We start from the raw sequence: 19,166 nt of genomic DNA, 5'->3' as shown, positions 1-19,166 counted from the left end.
ACCCTAATGCATGGTCAGCCACTGTTTAGAATGGCTGGAGAGTGGATGGTACATTAACTTAGCATTAGTAGGGCTAAATAGGGGTCTAGTGTCATGGGCACCATGAGAAGGTGCCCAGCCTATATGAGAAAGTACCCACATTACCCATTCACTTATTGTGTATTCAATCACGAAAAATGTTGCTAAAAATTCGACAGTCGGCTTTCTCACCATTATTTGAACAGATTTCTTAATATTTATGCCCTTGTGTTAAATATGTCACAACTCTCTATTTTGGCCAATAATTATGTGTCTTTCAAAGGGTAAAAAAAAGAACAAAACAAAAAGAAACAAATATTGTCAGTAAAATTTAATGAGCCAGAATAAGATGCAGCATTTTTTATACATATGCTATTGAACTTTTAAAATTTTTATCTTTAGCTAATTTAACATCTGCTTTAAAACTCAAACTAAATATCACAAATACATACACAAATTCACTTCTGCCTTATTTCATAGCCATAATTGGACAGGGTAAAATCTTAAATTACAATTTCGTAAATAGTCAACTAGTTTACCCCCGATTGTGCTGAAAAATTGGTAGATTTTGAAACTTCTCCGTGTCTTTGGCCTCAAAAAACGTATATGACAATACAATGGAGTCAACATTTTCCAATTTTGGATCATCAACAAATTCAGGATCTATATAAAAGAATACTGGCAAATCAACTTGTTCATGAGGATTCAACCTCTGTTCTTCAAAACAAAAACACTGTATTTTATTAAAATATAATCCTGCTTCAAAGGGAATCACATTGTAAGTACTGATGCCATCAATGGGATGCTCTGTTGGATTCTTAGCAGTATAGAAGGCCAGTGCAGTCTCTCCAACAGGCACTACCAACTCTGTCTGCTGAGGTCTAAAATTCCAAGTTAAACTTGAAGCAGTGTCAGCATTGAACTTTACAGTAATTAACCGATCTTTCTTGGCTTCTTTTGGATTTTCTAAAATTTTAGAAACATCATGACCAGTTGAAATTGTGCCACCATAAGATGTAGCTTGACAGTATAGTCTGTACAAAGGTACGGCAGCATAGCTTAGCCCAGTGACAAACACTAGCACAGCAATTACATAGTACACTGTTGACCTTTTCTGTTTTTCTTGTTGTGTATGTGCACACCGCTGGATAATGTGGCAATTGTTAAATTTTTGAATTGAAGCAGAAGGAAAACTGGACTTTGGCAGTATAATGTATGCTTTTACCCATTGAGATTTTAAATGATTACTTATAGGATGCTGTAAAATCTTAGCTTGATGTGCAAACAGTCGACACTGTTTTTGAAGAAATGATGATAATCGATTCATCTTTCAACTGTCCCAGGATGCCTGAAATATTAAGATACATGTAAATATTGTTGGCTACTTCGGCTAATACATTTGCAATAGTTGTAAACTATTTAACTATAAACGTTTTCTTTTATTATTATGGAATATTTTGGAAAATGAAATGAAGAAGCTAGAAATTTTTAGTCATTTTAAAGGAAAACTGAAAAAGGAATTATCAAGTAAGTATGAATTTTAGTTTTGTTTATTTTGGAGATTTGATCTAAGTTACATTGTAAATGTCTGTTGGTTGGTGAGTGTGACTCCACAGTAAGGACATGGTATGTAGTTGCTACCCCCATGGTATTATTATTATTACTACATATATATATATATATATATATATATATATATATATATATATATATATATATATATATATATGTGTGTGTAATATATATACATGTAATATATATATGTGATGTTATATAAATGATGTTATATGTATGTGTTTTTTATATAGCTCCCACCACGTCAACGGTTTGGTTTTAGGGTGAATCATGTTGATTTTTGTATGTAAATCAGTGTTAAGATTAAAGAAAATATCATATCATATCATATCACTAAAAAAAGTCATGTCTAAAGAGGGCAGGAGGTTTCTGAGACAGTCTCTTCTCCTAGTCTAATGATCTTTCTGAATTCTCCCCTATTCTTTAAGTCTAATGGTTTTTCTGAATTCTCCCCTATTTTTTTAATAATTTGTCTTGCTTTTGTTTATTTACTAATCCTCACTCTCATGCAGATACAAGGAAGTGAACTTCAAATTTCTTTTTTAATCATACAAAATGATTTTTTTAAACATTTTCATACAATTTACCTTTTTTAAAACTTCACCACCTCACAAACAAATTTATGAGTTTGCCAATTTTTAAATAGAATCTGTTATAAAATTTGATGAGTAATTTTATAAATTTTGCAGGTAATATTTAAAGCTAAAAGACCTTGGCACATTCTATACTTGATTTCATAAAAGCAATTTGCCAAGGTAAATCTATTTTTTCATCTATAACATACTTTTTCTTTAGTCTATGTCATGGCTCACCAAACAATTCATTCTAGTGACAAAAAGCCAACCCCAAAATTATCAACCAAGCCAATTGGCTATTTCTTAAGTGTTTTGATTGGAGACAAATTATACTAGAAGGTATCATTACATTGGTCTATTCTTTGTTTTTTTTTTAAATGAAGGTCTTTTTGTCAAGGTCTTTCAAATTTCCTCCCCTGAAGCTCTGTAAAACATCATTTACAAAAGATTAAAGTGACAAATCTTGCCATGTGTAATGGAGCAGAAACTTTAACCAGTGTTTTGGCCTGTAATGGCTTAACCGCAGGAATAAAGTGGTTGTAGCAGTAATAGCCTTATAATAATAATGTTTTCTTCCTTTGCTTAGGTATCAACTATAATGATATGACCTTCAAGACTATTCATTAGGCTTTATTAATCAATAATGGGGTAAACAATTTTCAAAGGAAAAATCACGAACTGTTAGGAATAACTTTCATTTTAAAAACCTATACTTTAGAAATTATATTGTCTGGCATACTCCTACATTTCTGAGTCAGTCGTGACATCAGGCCCCTTAAGAGTAGGCTATCTATGGTTATGTAGAATAACAAGAAGCATACAAAACATTTATAAAAAAAAAAAAAAAAAAAAAAAAAAATACATGCATACTGATGCACAGCCACATACCTGTATACAAGAGGGGGAGGGGGAATTACTACTCAAGATATTTAAAATAGTAGCTGAAACAAATCACTTTTCTAATTTAATCCCCCCCCCAAACAAAATAATTAAGATATCCCAACCTGGATATCATAAAAGCAAATTTTTTGGAACAAAATCATTTCAGCAAGGATTTATTTTCCAGGAGATATTTTCCACATGGGGGGGGGGGGGGTAAAAGCCTCGATACAGTCGGAATATCTAATTATTTTGTTGAAAGGGGGAGGAGTCAAACGGGAAAAGCGATTTTTTTCAATCACTATTTCAAATGTCTTAAGGTTCAAGGCATTTATCCCCCCCTCCCCCATGGAAAACATCCCCTGGAAAATATATCCTTGCTGAAACGAAATTATTCCCAAAAACTTACTTCCCACTGAAAATTCCCCCAGATAATCCCCCCCCCCTGCAGAAAAATCCCCAGCTAAAAAGGTCTGTATGCTTCCCAATAAGAAATATTATCTGTAAGCAATGAACAAATTATAAGACATAAAAGGGAACTTAGATTTCTACAATGGAGTTCTCTGATTGTTTTGTAGTTTGGAGGGAGGAATATACCTCAAAGGGTGCATTTTAATGCCAAAGCATCCCAGCTGTCATTGAGCAATCAGATAAATACAGAATTGGTTATAAGGGAGAGACATGGGTGGAGGTAGAAATTGACATATGATACCCAAGGCTGTAAACACAATTTTTGTTGGGGGGGGGGTAAATGTTGGCCACCGTCCCAACCAACCAGTCAGAATGTACCTAATTTACATGATTTCACAAAAATCAAAGAGTCTCTGAAAGAAGAAATCAGAATTCAATTGCAATTATACCACAAAATTTGCAGTTTATAGAACCACATGGTTGACTGTTCAATACTTTTTTACAAATTTCCCTGATACAGAATTTTTCAACAAACTTCAAGACTTAAAAGGTAAAAAAAGCTACCAAATTTTGTCTTGTCACATGATAAGGCCAAAACCTTGCTTTTGGAGATACAATCTCTTCCTTGATATAAACAGATACTATAATTACACATCAAAACACGGTTCCTTCAACTTAGTATCACCACAAAACCTGTCCAATCACTCCACTAGAACAGAAAAACAAATTAAAACTATTAAAATAAAAACAAATCATGGTCAAAATTTTAGAACAGTTCTCACTTGCATGAAAAGCTATTGGAGCATTCTGTGTCAGTTCAACACAGTGACCCTGCATCATTGTCTTCGATTTTGATGAAAATTTGGCACAGTGATAGACCCCTATGAGAAACTCACAAAACCAAAATTTTTGGTTTTTTGCTTGACCAGTGTCCGAGATATGAATCATTGAACATCAACCCAAACTGCCCAATTTATGCCAACCAGCCAATGGTTAAACTGTTGTATCTCAGCTCCTATTGCACCTAGAAACAAAAGTAAAATACCAAATAAAAGCTATGGAATCTAGTAACCATCACCTGGGTCAGTTTGTCCCAACAAAATCTTATGGGCTTTTATCCATACACAGATCTCATTGTTCTAAACAACTGGTGGAAATTTCAAAGTGGGATCTCCAAGGGTTTTCTGTTATGATTTTTTTGAATGACCATCCATGGTACTGGGATATGTCCCACTACATACCACTTGTGGTATATAGTCGGGCATTTCCCAGTACCATGGGTGGGCATTCAAAAAAATCTTAACAAAAAAAAACTTGGAGATCCCACTCTGAAATTTTCACCAGTTGTTTAGAACAGTGAGAGCTTTGTATGGAAAAAAAAAGCACATAAAATTCTGTTTGGACAAACTAACCAAGGTGAGGGTTACTAGATTACATTTGCTCATATTTTGCTGGTTAATAAAAATAACTATTTCTAGATGCTTTACTCAGAAAGAACTTTCAAATAGCTTTTATTTGGTATTTTACCTTTGTCTCTAGATGCAATAGGAGCTGAGACACAGCAGTTTAATCATTGGCTGGTCAGAGTAAATTGGGCAGTTTGGGTTGATGTTCAATGACCCATATCTCAGACACCAGTCAAGTGAAAAACCTAAAATTTAGGTTTTGGGAGTTTCTCATAGGGGTCTATCACTGTGCCAAATTTCATCAAAATCGAAGACGATGATGCACTATTTTATTCTAAAGTGTTTTGATTTGATACAGAATACCCCTATTGTATTTGTTTAATGTATGCAAAACTTACCATGACTATTAGTCTTTACCTGCAAAGTACTAAAATAAATATAAAATTCAAATTGAAAGATCAATTACATAGGGAAAACACAGAAATAATTCCAAGCAGGCTATCTTTTACCTCCTTTAATTTCAACCATTTTACATTGGAAAAAATATAATTGCTCAGACTAGCAGCATATTTCTTTTAGTGGCAGTGTTGTAGGTGTATGTTAGCATCAATATTGATTTGCATGGTCCAACTAAATATAATATTTATAATCAGTGAGAGTGAGGCAGAATTTTCATTTGTATTTATTTCTATACTGCATTATATAATACAAAAGACCCATATGATTTTTATAACCTTATTAACCTAGTAGGATACAGCTAGAAACATGGGCATCATTACAGTTAGGCCTGGGGTAATGTCTCCATATAGTTCAATACTGCATAAAATATGTACAAGACTTAATAATAGTTTCTGAAATGGCTTTTAAAAGCCTCCTTCCTGTTTAAAGATTATCTTTTATGAAAATGTTTCTTTACAAAAACTCTCCCAAGGTTAGCAAAAAGATTGCTTGCCACTTTTCCCCAATAGAGCAGTTTCCAAAGAGTTTAGTTTTTAGAACAATTTCTCTGTTTTAAGAGGTATCTGAAGACAATTTTATGGATTATGGTATTGGTGGCCCTGGACCTAAATTAAAAAGGGGAAACATCAATGCTGGACATTATACATTATAGATTCCTGGAGTGTCAACAATCATGCCATTTTTGATAACAGGATTGTGAAAGAAATTTTGGTGCTACCATATTTTGCCCCCCTTACCTATATGAACTTATATACCCCTTGTACATTAATTACATTTGTGTTACTAGTGGTACTGCTAGGATTTCTTTTAGCTTTTACAAAAAAAAATATTCATAATAATTATTTTTTAGTAACAGATTACAGACAGCTCATTGGTCATGCTATGGGAGCAAGCTCTTTGACATTTCATATAAATTAATATAAGCATTGCAAGGATAAAAGGGGAATCAGAAACCATGAAAAAAGGGATTCCTTTTTACTCATAGCACAATAACACTATATTATCAAAATTACTTTTTGAACTTTATTCATCTATAACATTTCTCTTAATAGCTACTCATCAGCTTTACAAAATCTTAATTTTTTTTAGCCTAAGCCAATAGCTGTGAGGAGTCTCAAGAAACAATAGAAAAATATTAACCATTTTACTTTGTTTTGAGTGACAACAAGCCTTTTGTTCAAGGTCTCTGATTCCTACTGTCCTGATTCCACTGGAGAGGGCAGGGTATTCTAAGATTCTAAGAAGAGTAACTATAATATTTTTAAAATAACATTAAATAAGGAACCTAATGGTAGTACTTCTATTTCATTAGCATTTTTCTTTTAAAAGAAACCAGTTTCAGGAAATCCAGAAGAATTCAGTTTGGCCTTAGTGAATAGGCTATAATGGAATTGTGCATAAAAAAAAAAATTTGAAATGATTTAATAATGTGGGTAATAGTCAAAGGAAATATGATAATCCAATCTATAGAAACATGCTGCATTTTATAAAGTAGGAATCTCACTTTTTTCCCTTTAGCTTAGTATATTATGTATAGTAGGGCTGTATGTCAGAAATGTAAATATAATATTTGAAAAGATTGTAACTTTAAAAACCCTAAAAATACAAAATTATATAATTCCTAAAAGCCTTCCACTTTACTCCCCCTCCCTAATGTGTAAATACATAACCCAAATTCTATAGGCTTAGCCTATTTCTCATTAATTTTCTGTTTCTTGGTGGCTCTTAAACCTATTTGACAAAGTAACATAATTAAGATACAGAAAATGCATGGGAAATATATAATTTGTGCAGTAAATTTTTCATAGTTCATATAATTGACTTACCAATAAAGTGAAAATACCACTTGATGCCTTTTCTTATGTTCTTTATGAATATTATAATCACTTCTACTGCAAATTTTTGAGCTCTTAAAAATGACAAATTTTCAATTAAAGTATGAGTTATTGGTCTTTTCTGACAAAATAATCCTACATTTTCTCAGTGCTGTTTTCTTGGTTGTTTTCAACAAAATAATATTACATTTTTTCAGTGCAAAAATTATTTATAATAAGGTTAGTTTAGGTCTAGTCAAAAAGTGCTTAAATTGGAAATTGTGGTAGAAGTGATGATTATATTTATAAAGAACATAAAAAAGGCATCAAACAGTATGTTCACTTTATTGGTAAGTCAATTATATGAACAGTAAAAAATTTACCATTTGTGCTATATAATTATGCATTAGGTGTGGGGGGGGGGGGGGGGGGTTAAAAAAGCTAAAGGCTTTAGGGAATGAAAAAAGCCTAAGTAACCTAGGCCTATGTATTTTAAGATTTTTAAAGGTTTTCAAAAATTTTTAGGATTTCCTTTTGGTAAAATTCTAGTTAATTGACTTCTTGCTATCTTTGAAAGGGTTAAGGTTAGGAAAATGAAACTTTCAGGGATGGACCTACAGGCTAAAGTATGTCCCAGGAAGATATTATAAAACACCCACCTCCACTCCTTCTCCCTCTAGAGGGCCCTGAAATTTGCCTACATGACAGGTCTATAGGCTACCTATTGAAATTTTGACAAAACAACATTTTACCTTAATTTTCAGTTACTAGTTGCTTTTTCTCTGCCTTTAGTTCTGAAAATGCAATTCCTGTTATTTGAGTAGAATTTTGAGCCATACCAATGTTGTTGTTTTTTTTTTAATTAAGGAAATGTATTTGTATATCTTTAAAACCTTATAAAATGGAATTGAGCAAAGTTATGAAGCTGAAAACAATTTTGTTGTACTTCAATTAAGCAGAAGATCTATTTTGCAAGGTTTCACTTTTATAACACACATATTTTTAAAGGCCAGGGCCCTCTAGATGGAGAAGGAGAGGAGGTAGTTGCTTCAAAATACCTTCCCTGAACATACTTTAGTCTGTAGATTCATTCCTGAAAGTTTCATTTTCCTAACCTAAACCCTTACTGAGATAAAAAGAAGTCAATTAACTAGAATTTTACCTTTCCTTTCAACTGGGCATAACAGTAGCCTACACTAAATTCCACACTTTCTACAGGCCTTATTTCTGCTGGATCTCTTTCTGAATGGTTCATTTTTAACAAATGGCAAAGACCAGATGTTAAAAAGATGCTCATCTAGAACATTATAAGAAGATCAATTAGGGATAGGACAACTGCACAGAACAAGCAAAGTCCTAGTGTCAAAGTCTAGGACTCCAAGAAGAGCCAGCTTGTAGCCTAGGAACATTTTGTCTTTAGACTAAATTACAGACTATCTGCATCAAAAATAGGAAGGTAACAAAACGTTTTATTGGACATTATCCTTTTTTTGTATTTACTTATGAATCAGTCATGTAACATTTGAATTTTTAAGAAAATAGTGAAGAAAACGGATGAATTTCTAGCCTAAGGGGTTATTCAGACTAATATTTAAAGGCTTGCATCAGGGTTTTCGATGTTATTATGTGTTAGTCTACCTTATTACTAATGAAGCAAGGTTTAAAGTTGACACTAGCCCTTTTGAAGCCTGATATTTGCTGTATGCCACTGAAAAGCGCTGTAAGCTGACATTTTTGGTTTTCTCATAATATATTTTGGGTATTCCGTTTTAGATTAATTTTGACTAATTCAAAGCTCAAAGCATTTTCAAGTAGATGGCGAACATGTGCTTTCCACATTCAACCTGGTTTTCAAGGTTTTAGGGAGTATGCTTGAATTTATAATATTACGTCAATACGTATTAATAATAATATTCCTCAAGTGTGCTTGAGCCTTGGACTTTTGTTTGACTTTACTTGACCTATAGTACACTTTGATCGTATAACTTACCATCTAGTCATGACAACTCTGACTGTTTTACCCCCGAACTCCAGTTGACTTCTACAACTCCTGTCACTGAGTAGGGCCTGTGCGCAGTCACTGTAGGAAATTGGGAATTTCACAATTGGATTTTGCAATTTTTTAAAAAGTGTCCCTAAGTATTTGATTAAATTAAAAAACGAGTTTTTTGAACTGAAAGTGAGAAGCAACATTAAAACTTAAAAAGAACAGAAATTATTAATTAAATGAGGGGGGTTGCCCCCTCGTCAATACCTTGCTCTTTCTGCTAAAGTTCGAATTTTGTTCCAACTCTTTAATAATGACTCCTGAATAACAAGGACTATTTAGTTAGAATAAATAGCTCTTTTAAAAGTACTAAAAAAACTTTACCGTGAAGGGCGAGGTTGTGACAACAAACATTTTTGTTGTCGCGGATCTTCTTACCAAATTAAATAAAAAAAACTAGTTTTTTTAACTGAAAGTAAGGAGCGACATTAAAACTTAAAACGAACAGAAATTACTCCGTATATGAAATGGGTTGTCCCCTCTGCAATCCCTCGCTCTTTACGATAAAGCTTTTAATTGTTTTAAAAAGTAGAATTGTGGCAAAGAGTCAAACTTTAGCGTAAAGAGCGAAGGATTGCGGAGGGGACAACCCATTTCATATACGGAGTAATTTCTATTCGTTTTAAGTTTTAATGTCGCTCCTTACTTTCAGTTAAAAAAACTAGTTTTTTTATTTAATTTCTGAACGTCTTTGAATTAATGCATGTTTGATTTTGGCTCTCCGCACATAGATTATTGAAATGAAATTTGTATATTAATTTTTTTTGGCTAAATGACTTTCTCTTACTTTTGATCAGACGATTTTGAGAAATAAGGCTTGGGGAAGGAGGCCTAGCTGCCCTCCAATTTTTCGGTTTCTTAAAAAGGCTACTAGAACTTTTAATTTTTAACGAACGTTTTTATTAGTAAAAAATATGCGTAACTTAAGAATTAACTTACGTAACAAACTTTTATAATTCTTATATTTTTATTATGCGTACGAAGGGGTTTGTACCCTCGTTAATACCTCGTTCTTTACACTAAATCGTAAGTACTGTCCCAATTCTTTAAGAATGACCCCTGAATCAAAAAGACCGTAGAATAAATAGTTGAAATTACTAAAAATACTTTAGAATAAAGAGCGAGGTATTTATCTCCTCCTAAATACCTCGCTCTTTATGCTAAAGTATTTTTAGAACCCCTCATATGCGTAATAATCTCTGTTCGTTTTAAATTTCAATGCTATTCCTTACTTTCAATTGAAAAAATGTTTTCATGTTTATTTTTTCATTGTTTTTTTATAGTAATGCTAGAAAATCCTGCGCCCTTTTCATTGAATTTTTCTTCCCCCTTGACATATTCCTCCAAGGAAAGATCCTCCCACATAGCCCCCTCCCATCAACCCCACCCCCAAAACCAAAAAATCCCCCTGAAAACGTCTGTACACTTCCCAATAACCATTACTATATGTAAACACTGGTCAAAGTTTGTAACTTGCAGCCCCTCCCCCAGGGATTGTGGGGGAGTAAGTCATTCCCAAAGACATAGTTATTATGGTTTTCGACTATGCGGAACAAAATGGCTATCTCAAAATTTTAATCCGTTGACTTTTGGAAAAAAATGAGCGTGGGAGGGGGCCTAGGTGCCCTCCAATTTTTTTGATCACTTAAAAAGGGCACTAGAACTTTTCATTTCCGTAATAATGAGCCCTCTTGCGACACTCTAGGACCACTTGGTCGATACGATGACCCCCGGGGAAAAGAAAAGAAAAAAAAAACAAAAACAAACAAACAAATAAACACGCACCCGTGATTTGTCTTCTGGCAAAAAATAAGAAATTCCACATTTTTTTTAGATAGGAGCTTGAAATTTTTGCTACAGGGTTTTCTGATACGCTGAATGCGATGGTGTGATTTTCGTTAAGATTCTATGGCTTTTAGGGGATGTTTCCCCTTATTTTCCAAAATAAGGCAAATTTTCTCAGTCTCGTAAGTTTTGATGACAAAGACTAAATTACTTGAAACTTATATATTTAGAATCAGCGTGAAAATTCGATTCTTTTGATGTATCTTCTAGCATCAAAATTCCGTTTTTTAGAGTTTCGTTTACTATTGAGCCGGGTCGCTCCTTACTACAGTTCGTTACCACGAACTGTTTGATAGGTTTTGTATATAGATATCAACAACGGAACGTTTCAAACAGCTTCTTAATATAGGAATATTAATGCTTTGATGTACTAACAGATTTTGTATCAACACTATCTATAAATTTTCACTGAGGAATTTAGTGCTAACTTGGAAATGTATTGCTTTCACTTGGAAGTATAATACTCAGTTAAACTAAGTATTCTGAGCCCAACCTCATCAAAAAATGAACTTTGCTAACATATTAAAATGTTATCAATGTCTTTTGATTTTTGAAGGCGATGTTGACTGATTACAGCTGATGTTTTTTTTCTAGGAGCTTAAATCACAAATTCTTTCAAACTCGTTTTTGGTGGTTCGTTCCAGCAAGTTAAGACTATCTTTGCAAGAGGCCTCAGAATTTTATAAGGACCATCAAGGAAAGTTTTTCTACAACCGTCTAGTAACATTTATGTCAAGGTATGTGCCGTTGTTTTTAAGTATAATTTGCAGTGGAAGACACATTAGTGATCTCAATGTGCAGCGAGTCTCTTGGCCAGTTTTATCACTATGTCTTATGTAAGTGTTGAATCGTCACTTGAAGAAATAACATTTAGCTATGATAGAATAACCCATAGCAACAGATCATGTATTTGTATCTAGTTTAGAACAAAGCAGTTTTTGAAAAACTCTTTCCAAGGTGCCTCCTTCATTTAATCACAGCGAATTGTTCCCCTCCCCCAAAATTTCAAAGATTTTATTATGATCTCCAATACTTCTTATGCAATCTGTCTCTTCTGCACACATTAATCCCCCCCCCCTTATCGGCTTGTAGTTTTACCCAAAAATAAATTCCTTTATGCGTTCATATGCATTTTTTGTTGCACCGGTAAACCTCAATACAAGTAGGGAAAAGTCTGTAAGTAGATGTATTTGTTGAAGCCTGTCATAGACTCTCTATAGAACCTTTTCTTGAAAGGTAAACTTTCCAGTGCTAGAGTTTTTCATTTTTGAGGGTTCTAGCATTAGGGAGACAACCCTGTTTAATATAGACCTTTAAAAGGGGTTTAAAATGAAGTACTAATTATTTTTTTGGTGTTTCCCTAATCTGAAGCCTTTTTTATGCAAGGGTATGCTAAGCAGTATGCTAAGTAGTATTCTACTTATCAATATTTGTGCAAAAAAAAAATTAAAAGAAAAAAATAGAATCCAAGCATGGAACTGGGGTTTCCATGCCTATAAAGAAGGGATAGGAAAGTCTGACGGGTCAGTTTTTCAAACTTGAGTTGAAACTCATTATATTCCTCACTACGCTTGATTTAGTGGTGGCTCTTACTGGACCAAGAACCAGTGGTATTTTAAATTGGTAAAAAAAACGTAAGAAAGAAAAAGAATTATTACCTTAAGTTCCAAAATTACAATTTAGAAATATGGGTTCGATAATTTAAATGATATGTAGATGGATTAATTTTTGAAATTAGTAGAGAAATTCGTTAGTAACACCGCTAAAACTGGTGTAAAAATATTTCTGTAGTAATTGCTGTAAAAACAAAAACAAAAAAAACCTTACTTGAATATATCAGGTTATGGTGCATGTTTACTGATTACGGTTGTAGGATTATTAATTACGATGAGTAGTAATATTCTAATATAGCTATAAAAGGCAAATACAGGATTTTTTTTCGGGGCGGGGGTGGGGAGGACAAAAATACTTTTAAAAATGCATAGAAAATTTGTTTATTTTGGTACATTTTTGTGAGTCTGACAAAAATCTGAAGGGGGTGGGTTTTAACCCTGTAACAACTCCTCTTGATACAGCCTTCAGGTAGTTTGTTCCATAAGTAAATTAGTATCAAACATTACTTGATTGAACCTACTTATGTGGATAAAAATTGTGAGTTGAATTTCCACTTAAAATGTCCTAAAATGTTGCAAGTTACGAAAGGGTGTTTACTAATTTAATGAATGACACCCATCTCCTTCCACTGGTAGATCCGGGGGGGGGGGGTACCCACAAGATTTTTCTGACTCTCTTTTATCCTGTTTTATCCTTCTTTTTTTTTCTCTTTTTTTAGTATAAATTTGTCAATTTGGTCAATTATCGGCACATTTATTACGTTGGTCCCCCAAGATTCCGCTCATTTACCCCCTTGTCACATTGGACCTCCCCCAAAATTTTTCTCTAGATACGCCCTTGACTTTTTCTCTATTATTAGTCCTACTAAATTAGTGATAATTAAACACGGTCCTACCGCCATCTTGGTTTCCAACACCTATATTATTTTCCACCAAAAAACCCTGGTAAATATTTTAAATTGATGTTTTATGATTCTTTTTGAAAATACTTATTGAGATCTTAAATTCAATTTGAAAGAAAAATGAAAATTTTCGGTCATACGTAAAATTTGCATCTTTTAACTGAAAAAAAATTGTTACAGTCTTTTAGCAAACAATATATAGACGTTCGACACTATAGTGACGCTAAAATTATATTGCGATATATCTAGTTAACACACCTCCTTTTTAAATATGAGCGAGTTAGACCAGTCAGGTAGCTTGAATTCACTCCAGATGCCTTTACTCACATCTGCCTTCAAGGCTCTTTCAAAAAATTTATCAAAATATAAACTTAAACCAAGAATAAAACGTGAAAGAATTTTTCTGTTAGTTTTTTAATGGTAACTGCCTGAACTCGATGTGCGACTTTTGTATGTAAAATTAAAATCCTGTTCATATTGTAAACCTAGATATTTTTTTTTTTTTTTTTTTATTTTTGTCTTGTTCTTAAATATTAGCACGTCAGCATTAATTTACAGCATCATAGCATAGTGTACTTTTACTGAAATTTATAGTCCAGATGAGCTGTTTTTTGTCTATTACTGCACGTTCTTTTAATGGTGTTTGCCTATTAATTGGGCTAGATGTTCGGTTTAACTTGTAGTGTTTTTCTTAGTGGGCCAACGATAGCATTTATACTCGCCCATCCTGATGCCATAAATGCTTGGAGGAAACTGATTGGTCCTACTAAGGTTTATAAAACGCAATATGAACAACCTGATTCTTTACGAGGTCAATTTGGACTCACTGATACTAGGAATGCCACACATGGCTCAGGTATGACTTTTCTGGTTGAATTAAAATTCGAATGCAAATTTTTATTTATGGAAATTTACTCACTTAAGAAAAGTTAAGTAAAGATTCTTTTAAATATTAAAGTAAAGATTAAGAAGATATCAATAAGGTAAAAATAAAAATAAAATAAATAAAATGGAATAAATAAAAATAAAGTAAAAATCAAAACAGAAGAGCAAAGATAAAGGAAACTTAAGTAAAATTCATTTTAACCTTAACTTAAGTAAGTGCATGATTGTGTTTAGTATATTAGATTAAAAATTATATGTACTTTTTCTTCACTTACATCAAACATAACTTCTTGCACTATTTCAGTCACGGTAATTGTACAACAAAATTTAATTATGTAGCATCCATACAGATGGCGGTATGTTAATCAGTCGACATTATGTCATCTCAACTCCCCTCAAGAGTAAATCTTGACTTTCCCACTGGTTCTAAAAATGCCTGAATACTATAAAATTATTCTATTGAATATGTTGTTGGTGTCGTTAATGGTTTGTAGTCCCAAGAAGGAAAAATGTGAACATATAGCCTTGAGAATATTAAAAAAAATTTATTGACGGAAGTCTGTTGTTGTAATTCCAAAGGCTTTTAGTTAAGAAACGTACATTTTTTTAGGAGAGTGAATCACTCCACTAAAACAACTCTCCTAAACTATCTTTATGAACGAGCAATAACTGTATATTTATTTATTTATGTATGTATGTATTTTTTCTCAAAAACGGCTCCCTATTTTTTGGAAAAATTGGCATCCTGATATATTCGGGCCTAAAGAAAACGATTTAGTTTGGTTGGAAGTTAGAGAAAATTTGTTTAGAGCCTAAATATTGGAAAAAACTATTTGTGTGAGTGATGCCATTTTTTGTATACATCTGTAGTACGATGAAGTTGTCATACTTTACACTTCTGTGGAAAATTGAAGATTTTCATTTATGGAGAAGTTTATATTGGATAGCTTAAAGAGGAAAAAATTGGTAATTGGAAAAATTTTGTATATATTTTGACAAGGGATTACAACAACTCAAAAACCTTAAAAATAGAAACCAAAGGGGCTTGCTTGAATAATCAAATAATATCTTTGAAAAGACAATAGTATGAAAAGACATTAAATTCCTTAAAGAGCAAGAAACTGGCAATCGCAAAATCATTTGTATATATTTTGACATGGGATTACAACAATTCAAAAACTTTAAAACCAAAGCTAAAAGTTTGAAGCTTAGTAGAAATCGTTGTTAGAAATCGGACATGCTTGAACAATCAAATAACTGCGGTTAGAAGACAAGCAACAATGAAAATCGACACTCGAGTGCCTCGGCACCCGATATATATATATATATATATATATATATATATATATATATATATATATATATATATATATATATATATATATATATATATATATATATATATATATATATATATATATATATATATATATATATATATATATATATATATATATATATATATATATATATATATATATATATATATATATATATAAATATATATAATATATTTAATATTAAAGCTAGTCCAATTTCTAGCAACAATTTCTACTAAGGTTCAAACTTTTGGTTTTATATTTTAAGGTTTTAGAATTGTTACGTTTGAACGCTAAAGTTTTTAGTACTTCAAAAAAGTTACTTATTGTTCTAATTAAACGACCCTTGTGTTTCAGGAGTTGTTTTTTTTAAAGAAATAGGACAAAATTTAAATTTAGCGTGGAGAGCAAGGTGCTGAAGAAGGGACAACCCCCTAATATACGTAATAGCTTCTGTTCGTTTTAAGTTTTAATGTTGCTCCTTATTTTTAGTAGAAAAAAAAACTTGTTTTTTAATTTAATTTCTGATCGTTTCTTAAATAATGCCAGGATATCTGGCTCCACTTCCACGGAAAAATCCACCTCCCCATGGAAATATCCTCTGGACAATTCAATCCTGGTGAAAATTTACTCCGGACATTTACCCTTAACATCTCCACACGTAAAATTGAATCGGTAGAGAGTAAGCAAGACACTAAGAAATTTTGTACAGGAATTCTGGCAAATTACCCTAGTGTAAAGTTTCCCCTGAAACGTTCACCCCCCTGGAAACTTCCCTTTCCATGGAAAATTCGCCTCGTGCAAAATCCCCAAAATAAGGTCACCTAAAAAGGGCACTAGAACTTTAAATTTTCATTATAATGAGCCCTCTCCTGACGCACTAGGTCCACTGGGTCGATAAGATCACCCCTGGGGAAAAAACAAACAAATAAACACGCATTTGGGATTTTTCTTCTGGCAAATTATGAAGTTCCACATTTTTAAATCCAAAATGTGGTAATTGGAAATAGAACCAGTCTGGGTTCTTTGATACGCTGAATCTGATGGTGTGACTTTCACTAAAATTCTATGACTTCTAGGGGGTCTTTCCCCCTTTTCGAAAATGAGACAAATTTTCTCAAACTCGTAGCCTTTGATTAGTCAGACTAAACATAATGAAAACGTATATACTTGGAATCAGCGTAATAGGGCAATTCTTTTGATGTATCTATTGGTATCAAAATTCCATTTTTTAGAGTCTCAGTCAATACTGAGCCGGGTTGCTCCTTACTTACAGTTTTTTACCATTAACTCTTTGGTATCCACTTGATCGATTTTATTACCTCTTTACCCTTTTTTTTACCACATTACCTCTTCACCTTCATTCATTCCTAGTGTAAGTGACTTAGTCTTCTTAAAAGTAATTTTCAAACCTTCTCACGCAGCTTTAACTCTTAAAATCTCTTAAAATTCATTCATTGTAATAAATTGTGTATCTAGGATACTCAAATAATCTGCGTAATCCTAGTCTACGAGATTTTCATCGTCCTGTTTGATTTCATGCTCTTCCATAGCCTTTGTCGTGCTTCGTAGGACAAAGTCCTTTACAAATAATCCATATGAAAATGAGTTGGAAACAGCCAAAGGGTCTGTCCAAGGGTGGGTGGGTTTCACCCCCCCCCCCTGCCAAAATTTTGTCCGACTCGTAAAGACGTAACAAAGATCAATATAAACAAAGTATTTTGCGTTACAAGGTTTTTGCCCCTCCCTCCTCTCCTGAAGAAAAATCCTAGATGCACCCTTGGACACAACCCTGCTTAATTCCTGATTTAATACCAAACAAGTTACTAACCTCACTTCCTACTTTAAACGCAGCAGCATTGCCTTCGCGCGCAGAACTAATCACTTTAATTTACTTATATGATATACCATGCAAGGATAGTATCTTTGCCAAAGCTTTTCTATCTGGTGAATCAAATGCTTGTTCATCATCTAAAAAACTAAGAACTAAAGGGGTGTGATGTTTCAGACGATGACCCATTATCTAAGAAGTTTAAACTTGGACGAGACGTCCTATCCTCTACCTAAAACCATGCTGTACTTCTTTTAAAAATTCTTCTACACCATATTTTAGGCCTATAATGAGAGACAGGTTGAGATGGCTAGGACAAGTTCTGCAGATGAAGCATGACAGATTGCAAAGAGAGATATTGTCGGCTAGCCTTCTATGTCCCAACGAATACAGGTAGTCGCCGAATGGGTGGGGGGATATCGCGGGTAAAGGGTCTGGGAAAATTGGAAATTCTTGGGAAGGTGTAAAGAGCAAGGCCTTAAGTAGATTGGGATTGAGAAGGTAAGTGCATAGCTGTGTTGGCCTCAGGTGGCTTGGTGCTGATGTGAGTTGTTAGCAATAGCATTTTAGTCTAGTAAGTATCGCAATGTGGATTAGTTTGTTTCCAACAAAAAATCTAGCTAATGCCTCTATAATGACCACACTCACTCTAACCACCTTTCTTGTGAAGGGGTATCACTACAGTTTTCTGAAAATCACTAGGTACTTCTCCTTTTCAAAAATTATATTCATGATATTCAATTATGAAGCGTTGCAAATGAATATTTGCTATGTAAATCCGAAGATCCAAAATTACAAAAAAGAAAAAGAACAGAAGTGTTACGTCATGCTTAGAAGCATGTGAAGGCCAAAGGCCCGAACGGCTTCTAAGCAAAGCTAGAGTTGAGGACCCTATCTGCCGACTGTAAAAGAGTTTTTCTTCTAGACTCTTTTTTTAGGGAGCGCGAAGTGTTTTAAGGTGTAGCTGTGTTCAGACTGGCTTATAATTCTTTCATATATATATATATATATATATATATATATATATATATATATATATATATATATATATATATATATATATATATATATATATATATATATATATATATATATATATATATATATATATATATATTTATATATGTTTTTCAGATTCCGAAGAAACTGCAAGAAAAGAAATATCCTTTTTCTTTAAAGATTTTCATTGGGACCAATGGTTTCGTGAAGAGGAGCCCTTGTTCAGAGAAAATCGAATCAATTTTGACCCAGATAAATTTTTACATTATGTTAAACGGTAATTAATGTACTTTGTGATTGGAGATTGCTTTCGTACAATTTTGCCTCTTTTTAGTTACTTTTAATTTATCGAAATATACGAGATAAACATTGCTCAGGCATTTTAAAGCAACAAAGACATTAAAATCTGATTTATTTTTGAATTCGTTATGTGAGTTCTTGTGCAACTCTATATGTCTTAAGAAATAAGGAAACCTTGTCTAAAATTATTGATAAAAAGACCTCTGTTTACACTTAGGAATTATTTGATTCTAGCGGGTGACAAACTAAAAAACAGGAAACTTAGGTGGATTGTGTAGTTTTTCAAAG

General features: G+C 32.9%; 2 protein-coding genes across 7 annotated transcripts; one reads left to right on the top strand and one right to left on the bottom strand.

Annotated features, from left to right (window-relative positions):
* Positions 1-334: 334 nt before the first annotated feature.
* LOC136031846 (cytochrome c oxidase assembly protein ctaG-like) lies at positions 335-8,927 on the bottom strand. Of its 6 annotated transcripts, none has more exons than XM_065711700.1 (3): positions 8,776-8,917; positions 4,241-4,482; positions 335-1,366 (listed from the first exon to the last, which is right to left on the bottom strand). In XM_065711700.1, the coding sequence occupies exon 3, from the start codon at positions 1,343-1,345 to the stop codon at positions 554-556; it is 792 nt and encodes a 263-aa protein (XP_065567772.1). In that variant the 5' UTR covers positions 1,346-1,366; positions 4,241-4,482; positions 8,776-8,917; the 3' UTR covers positions 335-553. The 6 variants fall into 6 exon arrangements, with proteins under 6 accessions (XP_065567772.1, XP_065567770.1, XP_065567774.1 ...); XM_065711698.1 differs by lacking the exons at positions 4,241-4,482; positions 8,776-8,917 and adding exons at positions 4,023-4,167; positions 8,638-8,689; XM_065711702.1 differs by lacking the exon at positions 8,776-8,917 and adding an exon at positions 8,638-8,653.
* On the top strand, positions 8,697-18,950 carry LOC136031847 (nucleoside diphosphate kinase 6-like). The gene is made up of 4 exons (XM_065711705.1): positions 8,697-8,857; positions 11,624-11,766; positions 14,240-14,400; positions 18,714-18,950. The coding sequence occupies exons 1-4, from the start codon at positions 8,786-8,788 to the stop codon at positions 18,857-18,859; spliced, it is 522 nt and encodes a 173-aa protein (XP_065567777.1). The 5' UTR covers positions 8,697-8,785; the 3' UTR covers positions 18,860-18,950.
* Positions 18,951-19,166: the final 216 nt, after the last annotated feature.

Source organism: Artemia franciscana, chromosome 10 (genome assembly GCF_032884065.1).
Source record: "Artemia franciscana chromosome 10, ASM3288406v1, whole genome shotgun sequence".
NCBI lineage: Eukaryota > Metazoa > Arthropoda > Branchiopoda > Anostraca > Artemiidae > Artemia > Artemia franciscana.
Note: the sequence above shows the minus strand (reverse complement) of the source record. Positions and strands in the feature narration are given on the sequence as shown.